Below are 22,905 nucleotides of genomic sequence, written 5' to 3'. Positions count from 1 at the left end.
GGCTTGAATGCCGAAGAACACCATCCCAAACTTGAAGCATCATGTTGTGGGGGTGCTTTGCTGCAGGAGGGACCGGTGCACTTCACAAAATAGATGGCATCGTGAGAAAGGAAAATTATGTAGATATATATAGAAGGAACATCTCAAGACATCCGTCAGGAAGTTAAAGCTTGGTTGCTAATGGGTCTTCCAAATGGACAATTACCCCAAGCATATACTTCCAAAGTTGTGGCAAAATGACTTAAGGACAACAAAGTCAAGGTATTGGAGTGGCCATCAAAAAGCCCTGACCTCAATCCTATAGAAAATGTAATGGCAGAACTGAAAAAGCGTGTGCGAGCAAGGAGGCCTACAATCCTGACTCAGTTACACCAGCTCTGTCAGGAGGAATGGGCCAAAATTCACCCAACTTATTGTGGGAAGCTTGTGGAAGGCTACCCGAAACGTTTGACCCAAGTTAAACAATTTAAAGGCAATGCTACCAAATACTAATTGAGTGCATGTACACTTCTGACCCACTGGGAATGTGATGAAATAAATATTATCCTGACATTTCACATTCTTAATAAAATAAAGTGGTGATCCTAACTGACCTAAGACAAGGAATTTTTACTATGATTAAATGTGAGGAATTGTGAAAAACTCTGTTTTAAATGTATTTGGCTATGGTGTATGTAAACTTCTGACTTCAACTGTTCTTCATTCCATCTGGTTTGCGCTTAGTGGGACTATCATTTGTTTTTCAACAGGACAATGACCCAACACACCTCCAGGCTGTGTAAAGGCTATTTGACCAAGAAGGAGAGTGATGGAGTGCTGCATCAGAGGACCTGGCCTCCACAATCCCCCAATCTCAACCCAATTGAGATGGTTTGGGATGATTTGGACTGCAGATGAAGGAAAAGCAGCCAACAAGTGCTCAGCATATTTGTGAACTCCTTCAAGACTTTTGGAAAATGATTCTAAGTGAAGCTGGTTGAGAGAATGCCAAGAGTGTACAAAGCTGTCATCAAGGCAAACGGTGGCTATTTGAAGAATCTCAAATTTGAAATATATTTTGATTTGTTTAACACTTGTTTGGTTACTACATGATTCCATATGTGTTATTTCATAGTTTTGATGTCTTCACTGTTATTGTAGAAAATAGTAAAAATAAAGAAAAACCCTTGAAAACGTAGGTGTGTCCAAACTTTTGACTGTGTGTGTGTGTGTGTGTGTGTGTGTGTGTGTGTGTGTGTGTGTGTGTGTGTGTGTGTGTGTGTGTGTGTGTGTGTGTGTGTGTGTGTGTGTGTGTGTGTGTATACACTACCGTTCAAAAGTTTGGGGTCACTTAGAAATGTCCTTGTTTTTGAAAAGCACATTTTTTATCCATTAAAATAACCTCGAATTGATCAGAAATACAGTGTAGACATTGTTAATGTTGTAAATGACTATTGTAGCTGGAAACGCCAGATTTTTAATGGAAAATCTACATTGGCATACAGAGGCCCATTATCAGCAACCATCACTCCTGTTTTCCAATGGCAAGTTGTGTTAGCTATTCCAAGTTTATCATTTTAAAAGGCTTATTGATCATTAGAAAACCCTTTTGCAATTATGTTAGCACAGCTGAAAACTGTCCTGCTGATTAAAGAAGACTAGTTCTTAAGACTAGTTGTGTATCTGGAGCATCAGCATTTGTGGGTTCGATTACAGGCTCAAAATGGCTAGGAACAAAGACTTTCTTCTGAAACTCGTCAGTCTATTCTTGTTCTAAGAATTGAAGGCTATTCCATGCGAGAAATTGCCAAGAAACTGAAGATCTCGTACAACGCTGTGTACTACTTCCTTCACAGAACAGCGCAAACTGGCTATAACCAGAATAGAAAGAGGAGTGGGAGGCCCCAGTGCACAACTGAGCAAGAGGACAAATACATTAGAGTGTCTAGTTTGAGAAACAGACGCCTCACAAGTCCTCAACTGGCAGCTTCATTAAATAGTAACCTCAAAACATCAGTCTCAACGTCAACAGTGAAGAGGCGACTCTGGGATGCTGGCATTCTAGGCAGAGTTGCAAAGAATAAGCCATATCTAAGACTGGCGAATAAAAAGTAAAGATTAAGATGGGCAAAAGAACACAAACACTGGACAGAGGAACTCTGCCTAGAAGGCCAGCAGCCTGATTTAGTGTGAATAGCTTGCTAAAGGTTTGCCTGCATTGTTTAAATGTCGACTAAAAGAGGTGCGATATGTAAACACTCCGAATTTTCTGTGAAAATATTAAGATACTAATGTTAGGGGAGCAAAAGTAGCATATTTCACTATGGACTAAGCTAACAGGTTAATTTCCACCACTCACGGACTACACCCACCTCCCTTTGTGAAAATTTGGGTGACATACTGTCGCCCTTTTCTCTCTCCTGTCTTTCTTTTTGTTTTTGGAAGACAGATTTTTCTTTAGGAAGCGAGACATGATACTCCTCACTCGCAGCTCACTGCTAGCAAGTACCATTCCAGCCCGGTTTGGGGGCAGGACCGAACCATTTCATGTAAACAGAGGCTCTCTGGATGTTTACTTTTAGCCAAAAACAAGAAAAGAAAAGAAACCGTCAGTTTTATTAGTACATTGTAAATAAAATATTAGATGAATGATGATAGGTAAATTTTTTTCAATATCAAATTATTAACCTCATGTTCTAATAACTTTTTAGGGCCCCTGTCAGTCACAGGCCCTTAGAATCATCTTAACTTCCCCCCTATACGGCGTCCCTGCACACACACAGCCATGACTCTCTCTCATGTTATCTCCTAGGTGAATAAGGAGCGTCTATACCTGCCTCTGAAGCTGGGACCAGGGAAGGTCCACATCTTCACCTTCGGCATGCAGCTGGTGTTGGAGACGGACTTTGGCCTGAAGGTAGCCTTCGACTGGAACACCCTGCTCCTGCTCACGCTGCCCAGACGCCTCTACAACGCAACCTGCGGCCTGTGCCAGGGCATGCCACTCTCCTCTCCGCCCACCTTCACCACCAATGACTGGGGTATGGCCTGGGCCGATCGGGACACCTTCTGCCAGGTAGGGTGCGGCGACTCGTGCCCACGTTGCGGATTGGTCGAGAGAGGCCTCGGCGCCGTCGACGCCCCTCTCCTTGTCACAGATGCCAACGTGGAAGGCGGGGCCCAAAATGTCGAGGGAGGAGGCATCAATGTTGAAGGCGGGGGCTACACGGGAATCCGATTCCACCTGGGTGACGGGCTGTACGTGTTTGTGGAGCCCGAGGCAGTGCGTCTGTGCGGGCTGATCGCGGACCGCGGTGGTGTGTTTGCACGCTGTCACAGCAAGGTGGCGCCAGCGTTCTTTTACCAGAGCTGTCTGCAGGACACGTGCCTGGACCAGGGTGCCCCAGAAACTATTTGCAACTGGCTGCAGATCTACACCAGCACATGCCAGACCCAGGGGGTGCGCGTGTTAGGCTGGAGAAGTGACACGCCCTGTGGTGAGCACAATAATAATTGAGGCTCACATGGGACTACACTTCAATAGAAATAGCCTACTAGATAATAATAACTTATACTTTCACAAAGGTTACATGGAGTTTTCAGTCATATTATTAAGGAAGAGATTAATCACAAGCAGGAGCTTTATGTAACCCCTCCTATACAATGACATACATTGTCACATGAACAGCTAACTAATATTTTGTTCATATCTATTCTGTGTCTACCATCCACTAAATGCACCCAGACTTGTAATCTGTCCAGAGTACCACTGCCAGGTAAATGAAAAAAGGTTTATCATGTCTGTCTAGTGCACTACTGTACATAAGGAATAGGGTGCCATTTTGGACTTAACCCACATCTTCGTTGAGGACATGATTATTTTTCTCCTTCCTCAGTGCTGACGTGCCCAGCCAACAGCCACTACTCTGGTTGCATGTCAGTGTGCCAGCCGCAGTGTGCCCCAGCCCGAGGCCAGAGGGAGTGCACCCAGGACTGTGTGGAGGGCTGTCAGTGTGACCAGGGCTACGTCCTCAACGGCAAAGGCTGCATCCTGCCCCAGAACTGTGGATGCTACACGGACGGCAAGTACTATGAGGTGAGTCAATCACACAGACAGTAGTCTCTCTCCACAGACAATCATATACAGTTCACCTGACATGGTACCAGCAAACAAAAATTGGTTCTGTGAAAGTTCCCAGAACATACGTTAGGTCACGGCAAATGTTCTCATAACACAAAAACTGTCCAGTTGTTTATAGAATGTTTCTTTTAAGGGTTCCCAGAATATTTCATTCGGTTTTGGGAGAGGAGAGAGGGGTTACTAAAAAAACAAAATATGCTCAGTTGTGAGGGGATTCATACAATGTTTAAAGAAAAATTCCACCCCAAAACTATCTTTAGGCATTTGTTTCCTTAGTCCATTGTTGATATAGTCCCAACATGTTGCATGTTACAGTACACAGCATATGAAGAGAATGGGAACATTTGAATAACTCAGAAAATGTGTTCTGTGTCCTGATAGACCATATTAGACTGAAAAAATCCTGCAAGGTCAAAGATATCCACTGGTGGTGAAGAGGGTTAATGATCTGGTTGGAGATCTTAATATTGCAGGTTCAATCCCTCATATATTTTTAACCATGTTTCTTTAAAAACAAAAAAACAGTGAAGTTGAGGCACAGATATACTCTACTGAAAGAGAGGATGTCTTTATTTGGTCCAGACTAGGTATTATGTCAGCATTCTTATAGGAATGTCCTGTGTAACCTAGCTTTAATTTTTAGGAATGTTACCACAACAAAGCAAATCTCTTATAATGTACTGTTCCCAAAGCCTAATTAAATGTTTTGAGAACCTTTAAATAACTCAAAGGCTTTTCTGTCAACATTTTTGCAACATTAAATTCATATTTTGTGCACACTGATACAAACATAATGTTAATGTCAGCACATCTGGATAGATTCCCATAACACTAAAACTATCTCTTGTCATATCCCCACAATGTTCCCACAACCTAAAGAAATGTTTTACGAACTTTTAAAGAACATAAAACATTTGGTCTTGGAACATTCTTTTAACACCAGGTGAATGTTTTTTTGCACCCTAAACAAAACATTGTACAATCTGCACAACTCAACAGTTTTTTGTGTTTTGGGAACATATCTTTTGTGATGTCCCCACAATGTTCCCAACAGACTCTTCCCACAACCTAATGAAAAATCAGGGAACTTTTAAAGAACAGACAAAATGTGTTCTGGGAATGTTATTGCAACATAAGGAGAATGTTTTATAAAAACATTATGATCATCATCATGACTAAACAGTTTTTGTGTTTTGAGAAAATTTGCTGCGAACTTTCACTGAACACATTTTGGTTGGCTGTGAAAATGTTACTGGTACATTGTTTTTACCCTTCTTGGAAACTTTGGGGGAAGGTTCTGTGGTGGTTGTTACAGATGTTGTGCACAACATTTTAGTGAATGTCAGGAGAACATTCCAAGGATATCTTATTTAAAACATTTTTATTTAGTATTTTCATCAAAACATTATTAGAATGTTTTGGGGATGTTATCATCTTAATGTTAGATAAAACCCTAACTAGAACTTAATGGGAATCTTAGCTAATGTTCTGGGAATGCTCCCAGTATGCTGGGTAGTTAGCATGAGATTTCAATTATGTTTGGTGAGAGTACACAGACACTACTTAATGCAATTAATTGTCTGTTGTCTGGTATTCAGCCTTTGAAATCCTCACCTAGAGGTTTAAATATTGTAACATTAAAACTGCACATACAGTGCTTTCAAATCAAAATCAAATCAAATCAAATGTATTTATATAGCCCTTCGTACATCAGCTGATATCTCAAAGTGCTGTACAGAAACCCAGCCTAAAACCCCAAACAGCAAGCAATGCATGTGAAAGAAGCACGGTGGCTAGGAAAAACTCCCTAGGAAAAACTCCCTAGAAAGGCCAAAAACCTTTCAGAAAGTATTCACATCCCTTGACTTTTTCGAAATTTTGTTGTATCAGACTAAATTTATAAATTGATTATATTTAGATTTTGTGTCACTGACCTACATGCAATACTCCATAATGTCAAAGTTGAATGTTTATACCTTTATTAAAAATTAAAAGCTGAATTTCTTGAGTCAATAAGTATTCAACCCTTTTTTTATGGCAAGTCTAAATAGGTTCAGGAGTAAAAATGTGCTTAAGAACTCACATAATAATTTGCATGGACTCTCTCTATGTGCAATAATAATGTCTAACATGATTTTTGAATGACTACCTCATCTCTGTACCCTACACATATAATTATCTATAAGGTCCCTCAGTCGAGCAGTACATTTGAAACACAGATTCAACCACAAGACAAGGGAGGTTTTCCAATACCTCACAAAGAAGGGCACCTATTGGTAGATGGGTAAAAAAAAGCAGACATTGAATATCCGTTTGAGCATGGTGAAGTTATTAATTACACTTTGGATGGTGTATCAATAAACCCAGTCACTACAAAGACACAGGCGTTCTTCCTAACTCAGTTGCCGGAGAGGAAGGAAACCGCTCAGGGATTTCACCATGAGGTCAATGGTGACTTTAAAACAGTTACAGAGTTTAATGCCTGTGATAGGAGAAAACTGAGGATGCACCAACAACATTGTAGTTACTCCACAATACTAACCTAATTGAAAATAAGGAAGGCTGTACACAATGCAAATATTCCAAAACATGCATCCTGTTTGCAGCAAGGCACTAAAGTAATAATGCAAAAAAATGTGGCAAAGCAATTCACTTTTTGTCCTGAATACAAAGTGTTAAGTTTGGGGCAAATCCAATACAAAGCATTTAAAAAAATTATTTTACCTTTATTTAACTAGGCAAGTCAGTTAACGACAAATTCTTATTTTCAATGACGGCCAAGGAACAGTGGGTTAACTGCCTTGTTCAGGGGCAGAACGACAGATTTTTACCTTGTCAGCTTGGGGATTTGATCTTGAAACCTTTCGGTTACTTGTCCAACGCTCTAACCGCTAGGCTACCTGCCGCATTACTGAGTACCACTCTCCATATTTTCAAGCATAGTGGTGGCTGCATCATGTTATGGGTATGCTTGTAATCATTAAGGACTGGGGAGTTTTTCAGGATAAAGAAATGGAATGGAGCTAAGCACAGTCAAAATCCTAGAGGAAAACCTGGTTCAGTCTGCTTTCCACCAGACACTGGGAGATAAATTCATCTTTCAGCAGGACAATAACATAAAACACAAGACCAAATCTACGCTGGAGTTGCTTACCAAGAAGACAGTGAATGTTCCTGCATGACCAGGTTACAGTTTTGACTTAAATCTACTTCAAAATCTATGGCAAGACCTGAAAATTGTTGTCTAGCAATGATCAACAACTAATTTGACAGAGCTTGAAGAATTTTGAAAAGAATAATGGGCAACTGTTGCACAATCCAGGTGTGGAAAGCTCTTAGAGACATACCCAGAAAGAGTCACAGCTGTAATCGCTGCGAAAGGTACTTCTACAAAGTATTGACTCAGGGGTGTGAATACTTAAGTAAATGAGATATTTCTGTATTTCATATTCAATACATTTGAAAACATTTCTAAAAACATGTTTTCACTTTGTCATTATGGGGTATTATGTGTAGATATTTAAATTTTTTAAGTAATCTATTTTGAATTAAGGTTGTAACACAAAACATTTAGGATAAGTCAAGGGGTATGAATACTTTCTGAAGGCACTGTATTGCCATAACTTATGTTTCTCTTCACCAGCCCAAACAGCTATTCTGGAATGGCGACTGCACCAAGCGCTGCCAGTGCATCGGCCGCAACCTCATCCAGTGCGACCCGCGCCGCTGCAAGGCCGAGGAGGAGTGTGCCCTGCACCATGGTGTGCGCGGCTGCTTTGCCCGGCGCTCGCAGCACTGCGTGGCATCCGGCGGCGGCGTCTTCAGGACCTTTGACGGGGCGTCCTTGCGCCTGCCTGCCTCCTGCTCCTTCGTGCTCTCCACCAACTGCCACAAGCTACCTGACCTCTCCTTCCAGCTCATCGCCAACTTCGACAAGTGGAGCACGCCAAACCTCACCACTATCTCCCACGCATACCTCTATATCAACGAGGAGAATATACTGATCTCCGGGAGCACTGTGAAAGTGAGGGGAAAAGAGGGATGGAGATGGATGGTGGATAGATTAATTAATTAATGGATGGATGAGTATTTGCATCACTTTATAATCTGTATTATGAAAAGAATGCATGTGAAATGTGTGTGTTTGTATTAGTTTGAAGTTAGATGGTGAGTTATCTGTATAGTTATTTTTGTATGTATACTTAAAGTCTCACCATGTCAATGCGCGCATGAATCTCCACTTTCTCATCCTCATCCTAACCAGGTGAACGGCACGCCCGTATCGGTGCCATTCGTCACGGGTTTAATGACACGCGTCTCCACGTCGGAGGGCTTCCTGGTCATTGACACACCACAGGACATCCAGGTGCGCTACAACCGCTTCAACACGCTTAGTATCACCATGGGCCAGCGGCTGCAAAACAAGGTTTGTTGTTTTCCTTATGGTTGTAGAGCATTATATAAGCTTTATGTAATGCATTATATGGTTATTGAAATGCGTCTTTAGGTTTTAGAAAATAACTGTGAGAGCTATAAAAGAGCTATGTATTATTATTATTAAGGTGTGTGGCCTTTGTGGCAACTTCAACGGAGACCCCACTGACGACTACATCACCTCCCGCGGGAAGCCAGCCGTCAGCGCCCTGGAGCTGGCCCAGAGCTGGAAGACCAACGGCATGCAGAACAGGTGAATTGTAGAGGAGGCATGGGAAGGGGTGACATGGAAGAGATTGACAGTAATTTAAAAACAAATGTTTTTGCTTATCACACCTAGGGTTTTGTTGCTTCCTCCAAGCTGTTTAAAAAAAAATTTGCTGGTTATTTGGCTGTGTCCAGAATCTTCTAGGAATTCTGGAGAATGTTGTGGTGCTAGTTTAAACAGATTTGTGCATTCAAAAGCATGGATGGATCTTCCCATCTCAACCTCTACCTCCCATCTCTTCTCCCTCTCCCCAGCTGTGACGAGACCCAGTACGTGGCACTGGCCCAGTCGTGCGAGAACACGGCCGTGCTTGGCCTCCAGGGCGAGGAGGGGTGCCAGAAGCTCACCCAAATGAAGGGCTTCTTCCAGCCCTGCCACGGCCTGCTGGACCCCAGGCCATTCTACCAGTCCTGCTACCTGGACGGCTGCTACAACCACCGCAAGGCCCAGGTGTGCGGCTCGCTCGCTGCCTACGGCGAGGCCTGCCGCTCCCTGGGCACGCTCACCACAAAATGGATCGCGCAGGAGAACTGCTGTAAGGGCACGGGATGGGGACGGTCATGGGGGCATGGTGGAAAGAATGGCTTTCTGGAGGGGGGTTACAAAGGGAGGCACGAGGGTGAATAGGTACCAATTTGTGCAGTTTGATAAAATAATATTTAGAACACTCTAAGAAACTAAAATTCAAATGTGGACCTTGAAGACAGTTCCATAGCTTTGAAAAATGTTTTCCCTCTAAGAGTTCTGCAGGGGTAAGTCCTTGGACCATTATTGTTCCTACTAAACTGTACATGCTACCAATGGGCGATGTAACACACAATCATATTCTGCAATGGCTTTCATTGTTTCAAACTTGAGCTACAGTGCCTTCAGAAGCTATTCAAACCCCTTAACTTATTCTACAGTTTGTTGTTACAGCCTGAATTCAAAATTGATTACATTTAAAAAGAAATCTCACCCACCTACACAAATAGCAAATTGAAAACATGTTTTTAGAAATGTTAGCAAATTTATTGAAAATAAAATATAGAAAAATCTAATTTACATAAGTATTCACACCCCTGAGACAATACTTTGTAGAAGCACCTTTGGCGGCGATTATGGCTTTGAGTCGTCTTGGGTATGTCTGTATCAGCTTTGCACATCTGGATTTAGAGATTTCCTCCCATTCTTCCTTGTAGATTTTCTCAAGCTCTGTTAAATTAGATGGGGAGTGGCAGTGAACAGCAATCTTCAAGTCTTTCCACAGATATTCAATGGGATTCAAGTCTAGGCTTTGGCTGGGCCACTCTAACTGCTTTGGCTGTATGCTTGGGGTCAGTGTCCTGTTGGAACATATACTAAACAAAAATATAAATGCAACATGCAACAATTTCAAATGTTTTACTGAGTTACAGTTTATATAAGTAAATCAGTCTATTGAAATGAATTCATTAGGCCCTAATCTATGGATTTCACATGACTGGGAATACAGATATGCATTTGTTGATCACAGATGCCTGTAAAAAAAAGTAGGAGCGTGGATCAGAAAACCGGTCAGTATCTAGCGTGACCACCATTTATCTCATGCAGTGCGACACATCTCCTTCGAATAGAGTTGATCAGGCTGTTGATTGTGGCCTGTGTAATGTTGTACCAGTGAAACACGCTGTTGTACACGTCGATCCAGAGAATCCCAAACATGCTCAATGGATGACATGTCTGGTGAGTATGCAGGCCAAGGAAGAACTGGGAAATTTTCAGCAGCCAGGAATTGTATACATATCCTTGCGAGCATTTCTCCTTTGCCAAGATAATCCATCCACCTGACAGATGTGGTATATCAAGAACATGATTAAATAGCATGCTCATTACACAGGTGCACCTTGTGCTGAGGACAAGAGGTGATGGTAGCAGATGAATGGCACGACAGTGGGCCTCAGGATCTCGTCACGGTATCTCTGTGCATTCAAACTTCCATCAATAAAATGCAATTGTGTTCATTATCTGTAGTTTATGCCTGCCCATGCCATAACCATGGAGCACTCTATTCTCAACATTGGCATCAGCAAACTGCTCGCCCACACGACGCCATACAAGTGGTCTGCAGCTGTGAGGCGGGTTGGTCATACTGTCAAATTCTCAAAAAAAAACTTTGGACGAGGCTTATGGTATAGAAATTAACGTAAAATTCTCTGGCAACAGAGAATGTGTTGTGTGACAAAACTGCACATTTTAGATTGGCCTTTTATTGTCCCCAGCACAAGGTGCACCTGTGTAATGAGCATGCTGTTTAATCATGTTCTTGATATACCACATCTGTCAGGTGGATGGATTATCTTGGCAAAGGAGAAATGCTCACTAACAGGGATGTAAACATATTCGTGCACAAGCTTTTTGCATATTTGTGCACAAGCTTTTTTGTGCATATGGAACATTTCTGCTATCTTTTATTTTAGCTCATGAAACATGGAATTTATATCTTTTTTATTTTTGTTCAGTGTAAATCTTCGCCCCAGTCTAAGGTCATTTGCACTCTGAATCATCATCTCACCAATGATTTGCCTATATTTGGTTCCATTCATTGTACCCTCTATCCTTACCAGTCTCCCAGTCCCTGCTGCTGAAAAGCATCCCCATAGCATGATGCTGCCACCACCACGCTTCACAGTAGGGATGGTGTTCGACTGTTAGACAGGTAATGAGTTGTGCGCAGTTCAGGAACATTTTTGTCTCCTCAGACCACAGAATATTTTGCCTTATGGTCTGTTTTTCACATTACTTTTTGCATACTCCAGACGATCAAAGGAAATTGGATGCACCTGAGCTCAATTTGGAACATCATAGCTAAGTGGTGTTAATACTTTATTTCATTTTCAATACATTCGCAAAAATGTCAAAAAATTACTTTGTCATTATGGGGGTATTATGTGTAGATGGGTGAGATAAAAATACATTTGATCTATTTTAAATTTCGTCTGTAACACAACAAAATGTGCAATAAGTCAAGGGGTATTAATACTGAAGGCACTTTATATACGGGTAACTTGAACTTGGAGCATGTGTTCATGTCTGGGGGGTTTGCAGGAAAATGTTTGTTACATTTATAAAACATAGCATTAGGCTCTTCAAGAATAACAGTCAGTACAATTTGTTGGATGAGGTGGTGTGACAGCTAACATTGTGCCTGGATCTGTCTTTAGCAGAATGGATCTACGACCCCTGTGCAGGAGAGATCTGCACCAACAACACGTGTGAGCAGGAAAACGGGGGAGACCTGTGTGGCTGCCCCGAGCTACCCAACAACGCTGGGGGTGAGTGTGTGGAGGGAGGGAGGGGAGTCAGGGAAGGGCGATGAGCGAGGGGGTGGTGGTAATCCTTAGGCTATACAGGATACATTTATCTTTTATCTCCGTTTATTTTTAATCTTAATAATTTATCCAAATAAGTCTTATTTTGATCAAATCTTTTACAAGAATACATTGGTCGTGTTCATTAGGCATGAAATGGGAGTACTATTTGGTATTTTATTAGGATCTCCATTAGCTGTTGGGAAAGCAGCAGCTACACTTCCTGGGGTCCACACAAAACATGAAACACTGCATAATACAGAATATTAAAAGACAAGAACAGCTCAAGGACAGAACTACTTGCATCCTGACGGGTTGCATCACTGCCTGGTATGGCAACTGCTCGGCCTCTGACCACAAAACACTACAGAGGGTAGTGCATACGGCCCAGTACATCACCGGGGCCAAGCTTCCTGCCATCCAGGACCTCTACAACCAGGCGGTGTAAGAGAAAGGCCCTAAAAATTGTCAGACTCCAGCCACCCTAGTCATAGACTGTTCTCTCTGCTACCGCACGACAAGCGGTACCGGAGCGCCGGGTCTAGGTCCAAGACACTTCTAAACAGCTTCTACCCCCAAGCCATAAGACTCCTGAACATCTAATCAAATGGCTACCCAGACTATTTGCATTGCCCCCTCCCCCTTCTACACTGTTGCTACTCTCTGTTATTATCTATGCATAGTCACTTTAATAACTCTACCTACATGTACATATTACCTCAACACCAGTGCCCCCGCACACTGACTCTGTACCGGTACCCCTGTATATAGCCCCGCTATTGTTATTTACTACTGCTCTTTAATTATTTGTTATTCTTATCTCTTACTTTTTTTGTTGTATTTTCTTAAAAATGCATTGTTGGTTAAGGTTTTGCAAGTTAGCATTTCACTGTAAGGTCTACACCTGTTGTATTCGGCGCATGTGAGAAATATGATTTGATTTGATTAAAGTTTGAACATGACCCAAGCCCAAGTCTGTATTCAAGTTAGCTACCGTAGTCTTATGATTCCCAACCTCTGTGTTTTCCCACTAGACGAGGATGACATCATCCAGGCAGAGGTGACGTGTAAGCACGCCCAGATGGAGGTGTCCATCTCCAAGTGTAAGCTCTTCCAGCTGGGCTTCGAGCGTGAGGATGTGAGGATCAACGACCAGCACTGCCCCGGCATCGAGGGAGAGGACTTCATCTCCTTTCACATCAACAACACTAAGGGCCATTGCGGCTCCATCGTACAGGTAATTAACCACAGATCTAGGATCTGTGGATAATTATTAAAACCTGACCTTAATCATTAGGGGTGTGATAATACAGTTGAAGTCAGAAGTTTACATACACTTAGGTTGGAGTCATTAAAACTCGTTTTCCAACCACTCCACAAATTACTTGTTAACAAACTATAGTTTTTGCAAGTCGGTTAGGACATCTACTTTGTGCATGACAGAAGTCATTTTTCCAACAATTGTTTACAGACAGATTATTTCACTTATCACTGTATCACAATTCTAGTGTGTCAGAAGTTAACATACACTAAGTTGACTGTGCCTTTAAACAGCTTGGAAATTCTCCAAAATGATGTCATTGCTTTAGAAGCTTCTGATAGGCTAATTGACATAATTTGTGTCAATTGGAGGTGTACCTGTGGATGTATTTCAAGACCTACCTTCAAACTCAGTGCCTCTTTGCTTGACATCATAGGAAAATGAAAAGAAATTAGCCAAGATCTCTGAAAAAAAATTGTAGACCTCCACAAGTCTGGTTCATCCTTGGGAGCACATTCCAAAGGCCTGAAGGTACCATGTTCATCTGTACAAACAATAGTACACAAGTATAAACACCATGGGACCATGCAGTTGTCATACCGCTCAGAAAGGAGACGCGTTCTGTCTCCTAGAGATGAACGTACTTTGGTGCGAAAACTGCAAATCAATCCCAGAACAACAGCAAAGGACCTTGTGAAGATACTGGAGGAAATGGGTACAAAAGTATCTATATCCATAGTAAAACGAGTCCTGTATCGACATGACCCGAAAGGCCGCTCAGCAAGGAAGAAGCCACTGCTCCAAAACCGCCATAAAAAAGCCAGACGACGGTTTGCACCTGCACATGAGGACAAAGATTGTACTTTTTGGAGAAATGTCCAATGGCCTGATGAAACAGAAATAGAACTGTTTGGCCATAATGACCATTGTTATGTTTGGAGGAAAAAGGGGGAGGCTTGCAAGCTGAAGAACACCATCCCAACCGTGAAGGACGGGGGTGGCAGAATCATGCTGTGGGGGTGCTTTGCTGCAGGAGGGACTGGTGCACTTTACAAAATAGATGGCATCATGAGGAGGGAAAATTATGTGGATATATTGAAGCAACATCTCAAGACATCAGTCAGGAAGTTAAAGCTTGGTCGCAAATGGGTCTTCCATTTTCATTTCCATCATTTAGCAGACGCTCTTATCCAGAGCGACTTAGAAGTTGGTGCATTCACCTTATGATATCCAGTGGATATTCCAAATGGACAAAGACCCCAAGCATACTTCCAAAGTTGTGGCAAAATGGCTTAAGGACAACAAAGTCAAGATATTGGAGTGGCCATCACAAAACCTTCACCTCAATCCTATATAAAATTTGTGGGCAGAACTGAAAAAGCATGTGCGAGCAAGGAGGCCTACAAACTTGACTCAGTTACACCAGCTCTGTCAGGAGGAATGGGCCAAAATTCACCCAACTTATTGTGGGAAGCTTGTGGAAGGCTACCTGAAATGTTTGACCCAAGTTAAACAATGTAACGGCAATGCTACCAAATACTAATTGAGTGTATGTAAACGTTTGACCCACTGGGAATGTGATGAAAGAAATAAAAGCTGAAATAAATAATTCTCTCTACTATTATTCTGACATTTCACATTCTTAAAATAAAGTGGTGATCCTAACTGACCTAAGACAGGGAATTTTTACTCTGATTAAATGTCAGGAATTGTGAAAAACTGAGTTTAAATGTGTTTGGCTAAGGTGTATGTAAACTTCCGACTTCAACTGTATATCTGACCCTATATCAGTGATCTCCTTCTACATTAACAACACCAGGGGCCACGTGGCTGTATCGTAAAGGTTGCCACAGATCTGTAGTCAGATTATTTTAGCTTTAATCATAACTAGTCATTAGGGGGATTGAAAAATATCTGATCCTGGAGCAGTGGTTAGTGCTACTTCCACCTACTGGTGGCAAACACATGCCTTAGGCTTGTGACTCATCCCCAAGGGGCAATAGGACTTAATTTTATTGGTGAGAAACTGTATAGCCAATAGGGTAGACCTGTCATTTCCTATCGCAAGGGCCAGTAGGGCTCCATGTTACTGATGAAATCTCTTCCCCGACCAATAGGCATACTATACTTACTGTAATGATGTTTATTGTCCGGCATATCTGCCATTTTTATTTTCTACCAGTCCAACAGCACACACATCATGTACAAGAACACGGTGTGGATTGAGAGCGTGAACAACACTGGCAACATCATTACCAGGGACAAGACAATCAACGTGGAGTTTTCCTGCGCCTACGAGCTGGACCTCAAGATATCTCTGGAGACCGTGCTTAGGCCCATGCTCAGGTTAGAGGACCTACTTTTTCTCAACTTTCCCCAAATTCCCAGGTTTTCCAAAAATCCCAGTTGGAAGATTCCTAGAATCAGAAGGGAAATCTAAGCAGGAAATCTGGAATCCTCAAATCATAACTTCCTGAAAACCTGGGAATTTTGTGAGAGTTATCGGAATTTTGCAACCCTACTGTGATTGTTTTTAATTAAAATGGTCAAAAAGAAACTAAAATAGCTTCTTGGCAAAGACTAATTTCTCAAGGAAGAATTTTACTAGGACTGTCCTGGAGTGGTCGGAGTGGGAAGGGGGAAACTGAAAACTACCTGTTATTGGCAGAGAGGTTTTGAACCCTTTTTTCTTATTGGTCTATTAACTAATTTACCACCTGGTGATGTCACCAGGTAGCTCAAAACTCCGTCATACCAAAACAGGCGGAAACTTCAGGCAGTCTTTTTAAACAGCTTTTACACTAAAATCTAATTCAAATCAAATTCATTTATATAGCCCTTCTTACATCAGCTGATATCTCAAAGTGCTGTACAGAAACCCAGAATAAAACCCCAAACAGCAAGCAATGCAGGTGTAGAAGCACGGTGGCTAGGAAAAACTCCCTAGAAAGGCCAAAACCTAGGAAGAAACCTAGAGAGGAACCAGGCTATGAGGGGTGGCCAGTCCTCTTCTGGCTTTGCCGGGTGGAGATTATAACAGAACATTGCCAAGATGTTCAAATGTTCATAAATGGGGCATTATCTAAAGGGCATTATCATTTTCACAATTTCACAGTATTATTCCAACCTCATAGTGTGGAAATGTATATAAAACACTAGAAATCAAGTTTTTGACTGCACTAGGCCTTTAAAGGACAAGTTCACTTTCTTTTCTTATTTTTAAAGTGTCCAGACACTTTTTTTTGCGATTTCACTTGGTTTGGAGAAACTTGCCCACCAGTGATATACTTTCTCATGCTTGTTGTATGTTCATGTTGTACACATGAAATTGTGTCATTACAACTTTATCCGCAACATTCCATTGGTCATTCCGTTGGTCTCAAGCGATACTTCTCCGTGTAGCCCGCGCATGCGTGTACAGAAAAGTACTGCTCCACACAAGACCAATGTTTTCCATCGCCTGACTTGTTATAGAGTTTATTCAATGATATCCCTCAATGATATTCTTCACCTTCTCTCCCCCCTTCCTATATCTCTCTCTCCCTAAACCCTTTCTCCAGTGTGATCAACCTCACCCTCCCCACCCAGGAGGGTAACTTCATCACTAAGATGGCACTGTACAAGAACTCGTCATACCACCAGCCGTACCGCGAGGGCGAGGTGGTGCTGAGCACGCGGGACATCCTCTTCGTGGGGGTGTTTGTGGAGGGGGCCGACGAGAATCAGCTCATCCTTATCGTCAATATGTGCTGGGCCACGCCGTCCCGCTACAGCAGCGACCGGCTCCGCTACATCATCATAGAAAGAGGGTAGGCTCAAAATAACATACCACATGTCTGCAGCCAAAATAGCACCCTATCCCCTATAAATTGCACAAATGACAGACAGACGGATGGACAGACGGAACAGACGTTTGTTTTCGTACAATACAACCTAAGGACCACACTAACTTCTCTTTCTTTATCTATGAAGTTGTCCCAACATCAAGGATAACACCATAGGCATGGCTGAGAACGGGGTGTCCCTCACTTGCCGCTTCCACGTCACAGTCTTCAAGTTCATTGGGGACTATGACGAGGTCCACCTCCACTGTGACGTGTCGCTGTGTGACCACGAGATCAATGCCTGCAAAGTGGTGAGGAGACCCTGAACATGGTGATGAACACTGAATTAAATCCGGAACCAGTTTCATCTTTGTCCAGTTTTTATAAGCGGCAAATGATAACAAATCTAACATGTTGTGAAGCATGCTTAGAATAGCTAAGCTTACAATGGCTATGTTATCCCACCTTAATACAAGTGTGTGTGTGTGTGTGTGGTGTGTGTGTGTGTGTGTGTGTGTGTGTGTGTGTGTGTGTGTGTGTGTGTGTGTGTGTGTGTGTGTGTGTGTGTGTGTGTGTGTGTGTGTGTGTGTGTGTGTGTGTGTGTGTGTGTGTGTGTGTGTGTGTGTGTGTATAGAACTGTCCCCACAACAGGAGGATGTACACAGACTACAGCGATCACAAGGAGCAGATCCTCACTGTAGGACCCATCAGAAGGAGAGGTACAGATCAGTGTTGCCCTAGTGTGTGTGTGCGTGCATGTATGTGATACAGACATGTCGCCTTAGTGTATGCATGCACTTGTGTAAATACCAGTATGTGTGCGATTCACAATTTTGTGTGCACTTGTGTATATTAGAGTCGGACTGGTGTGAGGTGGGGAACGGGGGCTGTGAGCAGATCTGCACCAGTAAAGGGATGGGAGCTGTGTGTAGCTGTGTGACTGGGATGCTGCAGAGGGACGGAAAGAGCTGTAGAGGTAAACACACATCCTATACATTGCTATATGGGTCATTCTATGAATAAAGTGCCTTTTAAGTATTGTAATTTAAAAAATATATATACTATTTCACATCATTTTAACCTTCTTCGTAACAATGTTATCCCATCTCAACAGTGTGACTGGAGTTGCAAAATTCCGGTAACGTTCCCAAAATTCCCAAGTTTGCCAGAAATCCCAGTTGTAAGATTCCTGAAATCAGAAGGGAATAAGCGAGAAAATTATGAATCCTCAAATCTGGATTTCTGCATAAATTGGGAATTGTGCAAAGAAAAATGCACATACACTCTACAAAAGTTGGGGTTAATTCCATTATAATTGACTGAATTGAAATGGAATTTATCCCATGCACTGTACTGTGGGCACACACTCTGTCTTAATTTTAAAGGTACTGTACTTTCAAATAAGTGATGTGTAGAGGAAGTCCTGTGTAGCTCAGTTGGTAGAGCATGGCACTTGCAACGCCAGGGTTGTGGGTTTGATTCCCACGGGGGACCAGTATAGGGAGAATTTTTTTTAATGAAAATGTATGCACTCACTACTGTAAATTGCTGTGGATAAGAGCGTCTGCTAAATGACTAAAATGTAAAATGTAAACATAGAGTGTGACAAGCACAAAGAGTATGCATGTGACTTCCTCGTTCAATATTTTACAATAGTTTTTTTCACAGTATTTACAGTACTTTTCCCTCTGGTATTAACTTGGTGTTTACTAGGAAAAATATGTGGTATCAATGGTTACTTTCTGGTACTTAATCAACACAATTGGTAACTACTTGTTACCTAATGATATCCAGTTGTGCTTGTTTTAATCAATCCTCAACAAACGAGCACGTAAATCATTAATACTGTGTTATTAACATGTTACTGTCTATTTTTAAGTAATACCTGGTCATTTCAGTACCGTAAAGTAAGTGCTACCAAAAAATTATGTTTACGTCCAAAAGCACTGGGGTTCTCTTCTTTCTCATCTGACCAGGGGTGAATGTATGGGACCTCCTATGTGTGCACATGCTTAATCATAGAATTACATTTAGAAATGTAGGATCAGCAGGATATCTGTGGGCCTAGTCGTAAAGTTTTGTAATTTAACTTTTTAAATGCATTACATTTTCTTGTGGCATAAACACAACCAGTCATGATGTTTTTAGTCACTTCAAAGAGGCTCCTTTACTAGGCTACCCATGCACGTTCATCCACTAGAAACATATTTCCTGCCTCCAAGCAGTGGTGAATGGAAAGAGACATATGTTACTCAAACACCACAAAGCTTAATGACATTTTGTCATTAGGCCAGATTTTATGTATCCACTACTGTCCGCGTGCGTCTCGGTGTCGGCAATTAATCTCTTCCTTGGCAAAATGTCAGTGTTCTCATCTAACCACATTGCATGTTAGGGCGTAGGCTATACCAACCGTTTACTTGTCCATTCACTCATTTCTCATGCCTCTGACATGCGGTAGCCTAATGATAAATAGTGGTGTAATAGTTTTCTTGACATTTGGTTTTAATTATTGTGATAGGCTCATGTTTTACCAGTACGGCGTATCCCCACTATTTATTTTGCTGGGACGCTGTACCGAACCGCCTTACTTTCACCCCTGCATCTGACCCTTTATTCTGTCCTTCATAAGACATCCTTCTTCATTTCTTTTTTATTCACTCCATCCAGCTGTCAGCTCCAGCGTTGACCTACGACCCGTCGTTCTCCCTCTGGCCCTTAGCGCGGTGGTCTCCGTGCTCCATGCTCACTCACACACTTCTCTCTTCTCCTAACACTGGGAGGACAGTTAGAGAGAGAGGAGGGAGAGACAGATAAAAAGAGAAGAGGAGAGCAATGTAACACGAAATAACAGCAAAATATAGAACAGACAGCTACACTTCCTGTCCACTTTCACAGAGACATCCACAACCACCAATCACAGAGACAAGAAGCCCTTCCCTCTGGATGGACTTAACAACAACTCAAGGCCCTGGATCACAACAACAACAACTCACAAGGCCCTGGATCACAACAACAACAACTCACAAGGCCCTGGATCACAACAACAACAACTCACAAGGCCCTGGATCACAACAACTCACAAGGCCCTGGATCACAACAACTCACAAGGCCCTGGATCACAACAACAACAACTCACAAGGCCCTGGATCACAATGAAAAAGCCCCCCCAAAGAACATTTTTACTCACATAAACTTTAGCTAGACAGAAGAAAGTCAGTATATTTCATTTAAAAAACAGCTTAGTGAGTTAGTATTAGATAAAGCGTTTTTTTATGAGAGGTGAGGGCATAGTTTGCCCTACATTTATCTTTGATGGCAAAGCTTTGTTTCCAAAATGATTAAAATATATATTTTATCATTATTTATGTGTGAAGTCTATGTATGTGGCTGTGTATGTGAATCGATTACCTGTTCCCCACTCAGCCCCTTATCCCCTACTCTGAAAATATTGAATGAGTCTCAATAACATACAATGTTCTGGTAGATGTGCCTTGACTACCAAAGGGTTTGGTCATGTCACACTGCCATTCTACGTGCCTACTCATGTGCCAGCCTCAATCAGAAACAGTTCTAAAATCATTTGTATTTTCAAAATGATACATTTGATCGAAAAATAATGAATATTGTGAAAGTTAAATTACTTCTCAAAATGTTTTTTTTTTTTGTGTGCACAACATACATTTTGTATAAACCGACGTAGGTCCCGTTCTCCAGACCGATATCATTATGAGCAAAAAAGCAATGTGACCTGTGTCAAAATGCGCCTACCTAGGCTACTGTTATCAGCATGTGAAATAAGCAATGTTTTTGTACAATGACACAGAAAGAAGCTCATCCCACTCCATATAGCTAGCAATAACAATTTATGTTAGAAAATATTGGAGTATCTCATAACATTTTCATTATGTACAAATGTATACTGAACAAAAATATAAATGCAACCTGTAAAGTGTTGGTCCAGTGTTTCATGAGCTGAAATAAAAGATCCCAGAAATGTTCCATATGCACAAAAAGCTTATTTCTTTCCAATTTTGTGCACACATTTGTTTACATACCTGTTACTGGTCTTTTCTCCTTTGCCAAGATAATCCAACCACCTGACAGGTGTGGCATATCAAGAAGCTGATTAAACATCATTACACATGTGCACCTTGTGCTGTGGACAATAAAAGGACACTCTAAAATGTGTAGTTTTGTCACACAACACAATGTCACAAGTTTAGTTGGGAGAGTGCAATTGGCATGCTGACTGCAGGAATGCCAGTGAATTTAATGTTAATTTCTCTACCATAAACGGCCTCCAACATCATTTTAGAGAATTTGGCAGTACATCCAACCGGCCTCACAACCACATACCACGTCTATGGCGTTGTGTGATCGAGCGGTTTGCTGATGTCAATGTTGTGAACAGAGTGCCCCCTGGTGGGGTTAGGGTATGGGCAGGCATAACATTTTTTACATTTTAGTCATTTAGCAGACACTCTTATACAGAGCGACTTACAGTAGTGAATGCATACATTTCATACATTTCTTTTTTCCGTACTGGTCCCCCGTGGGAATCGAACCCACAACCCTGGCTTTGCAAACACCATGCTCTACCAACTGAGCCACACGGGACCATGGACAACGAACACAATTACATTTTATCAACGGCAATTGGAATGCACAGCGATAGATACCGTGATGAGATCCTGAGGCTCATTGTTGTGCCATTCATCCATTGCCATTACCTCATGTTTCAACATGATAATGTTGCAAGGATCTGTACACAATTTCTGGAAGCTGAAAGTGTCCCAGTTCTTCCATGGCCTGCATACTCACCAGACCTGTCATCCATTAAGCTTGCTTGTTCCAGTTCACGCCAATGCCCAGCTACTTCGCACAGCCATTGAAGAGGAGTGGGACACCATTCCACAGGCCACAATCAACAGCCTGATCAACTCATGCTGCATGAGGCAAATGGTGGTCACACCAGATACTGACTGGTTTTCTGATCCACGCCCCTACTTTATTTATTTATTAAGGTATCTGTGACAAACAGCTGCATATCTGTATTCCCAGCCATGTGAAATCCATAGATTAGGGCCTAATGAATTTATTATAATTGACTAATTTGCTTATATGAACTGTAACTCAATAAAATATTTTAAATTGTTGCATGTTGCATTTATATTTTTGTTTAGTATACATATTGTTAGTACAGGCATTTTTGTTGTGATATTGTATGAATTTAAATTGGCATTTCAATATTGAGTTTGCATAATTAATTGACCCAAAAAGGCAGCAAGACGAGGCAATTATCCCATTTTAGAGAAGCAATAAAATGTCAAGAATAAACTGAACAGCTCTCATAATTGACCATTGTGTCTGTTTTGTCTCTTCAAAAGTTCCACATAAGCCTACATGCATTCATGCCTCAATGATTTTATAAAACCATAAACTTAATTAATATGCTAAACGTAGGCTATGTGAAAGGGCTACAATGTTAACATGCTTACTGCTAATTTGGGGTTGTATAGTTGTGCAATAAATAGGCGTGAATTTGGACTATAGACGAGCGTGTGCATGGGTATCCCGTCACCAAGGCGACCGCGTGATAGACTTTAAAAAACAAAATTGACCTAGCTACTGTACATGCATTCAAAGTACACAGCGCGAGGATACGG

The 22,905-nt window shown here is 41.8% G+C and overlaps 1 protein-coding gene across 2 annotated transcripts in view; it reads left to right on the top strand.

The window, feature by feature from the left end:
• Nucleotides 1-22,598, top strand: part of LOC106603728 (alpha-tectorin) — a 45,967-nt gene extending 23,369 nt beyond the window's left edge. The window contains exons 12-25 of one of the 2 annotated variants that reach the window (XM_045717280.2): nucleotides 2,792-3,476; nucleotides 3,876-4,075; nucleotides 7,764-8,144; nucleotides 8,385-8,546; nucleotides 8,683-8,807; nucleotides 9,077-9,357; nucleotides 12,005-12,115; nucleotides 13,186-13,388; nucleotides 15,595-15,758; nucleotides 16,973-17,221; nucleotides 17,385-17,547; nucleotides 17,871-17,955; nucleotides 18,093-18,212; nucleotides 22,081-22,598. In XM_045717280.2, the coding sequence (XP_045573236.1) occupies nucleotides 2,792-3,476; nucleotides 3,876-4,075; nucleotides 7,764-8,144; nucleotides 8,385-8,546; nucleotides 8,683-8,807; nucleotides 9,077-9,357; nucleotides 12,005-12,115; nucleotides 13,186-13,388; nucleotides 15,595-15,758; nucleotides 16,973-17,221; nucleotides 17,385-17,547; nucleotides 17,871-17,955; nucleotides 18,093-18,212; nucleotides 22,081-22,175 (3,024 nt within the window). In that variant the 3' untranslated portion in view covers nucleotides 22,176-22,598. Of the gene's footprint in view, nucleotides 1-2,791; nucleotides 3,477-3,875; nucleotides 4,076-7,763; nucleotides 8,145-8,384; nucleotides 8,547-8,682; nucleotides 8,808-9,076; nucleotides 9,358-12,004; nucleotides 12,116-13,185; nucleotides 13,389-15,594; nucleotides 15,759-16,972; nucleotides 17,222-17,384; nucleotides 17,548-17,870; nucleotides 17,956-18,092; nucleotides 18,213-19,906; nucleotides 21,239-22,080 lie in introns of those variants that run through there. The other variant, XM_014197767.3, reaches the window with a different exon arrangement.
• Nucleotides 22,599-22,905: the final 307 nt, after the last annotated feature.

Source organism: Salmo salar, chromosome 04, assembly GCF_965601325.2.
Source record: "Salmo salar chromosome 04, fSalSal1, whole genome shotgun sequence".
NCBI lineage: Eukaryota > Metazoa > Chordata > Actinopteri > Salmoniformes > Salmonidae > Salmo > Salmo salar.
The sequence above is the reverse complement of the archived record's forward strand: the minus strand, read 5'-3'. Positions and strand labels throughout refer to the sequence as shown.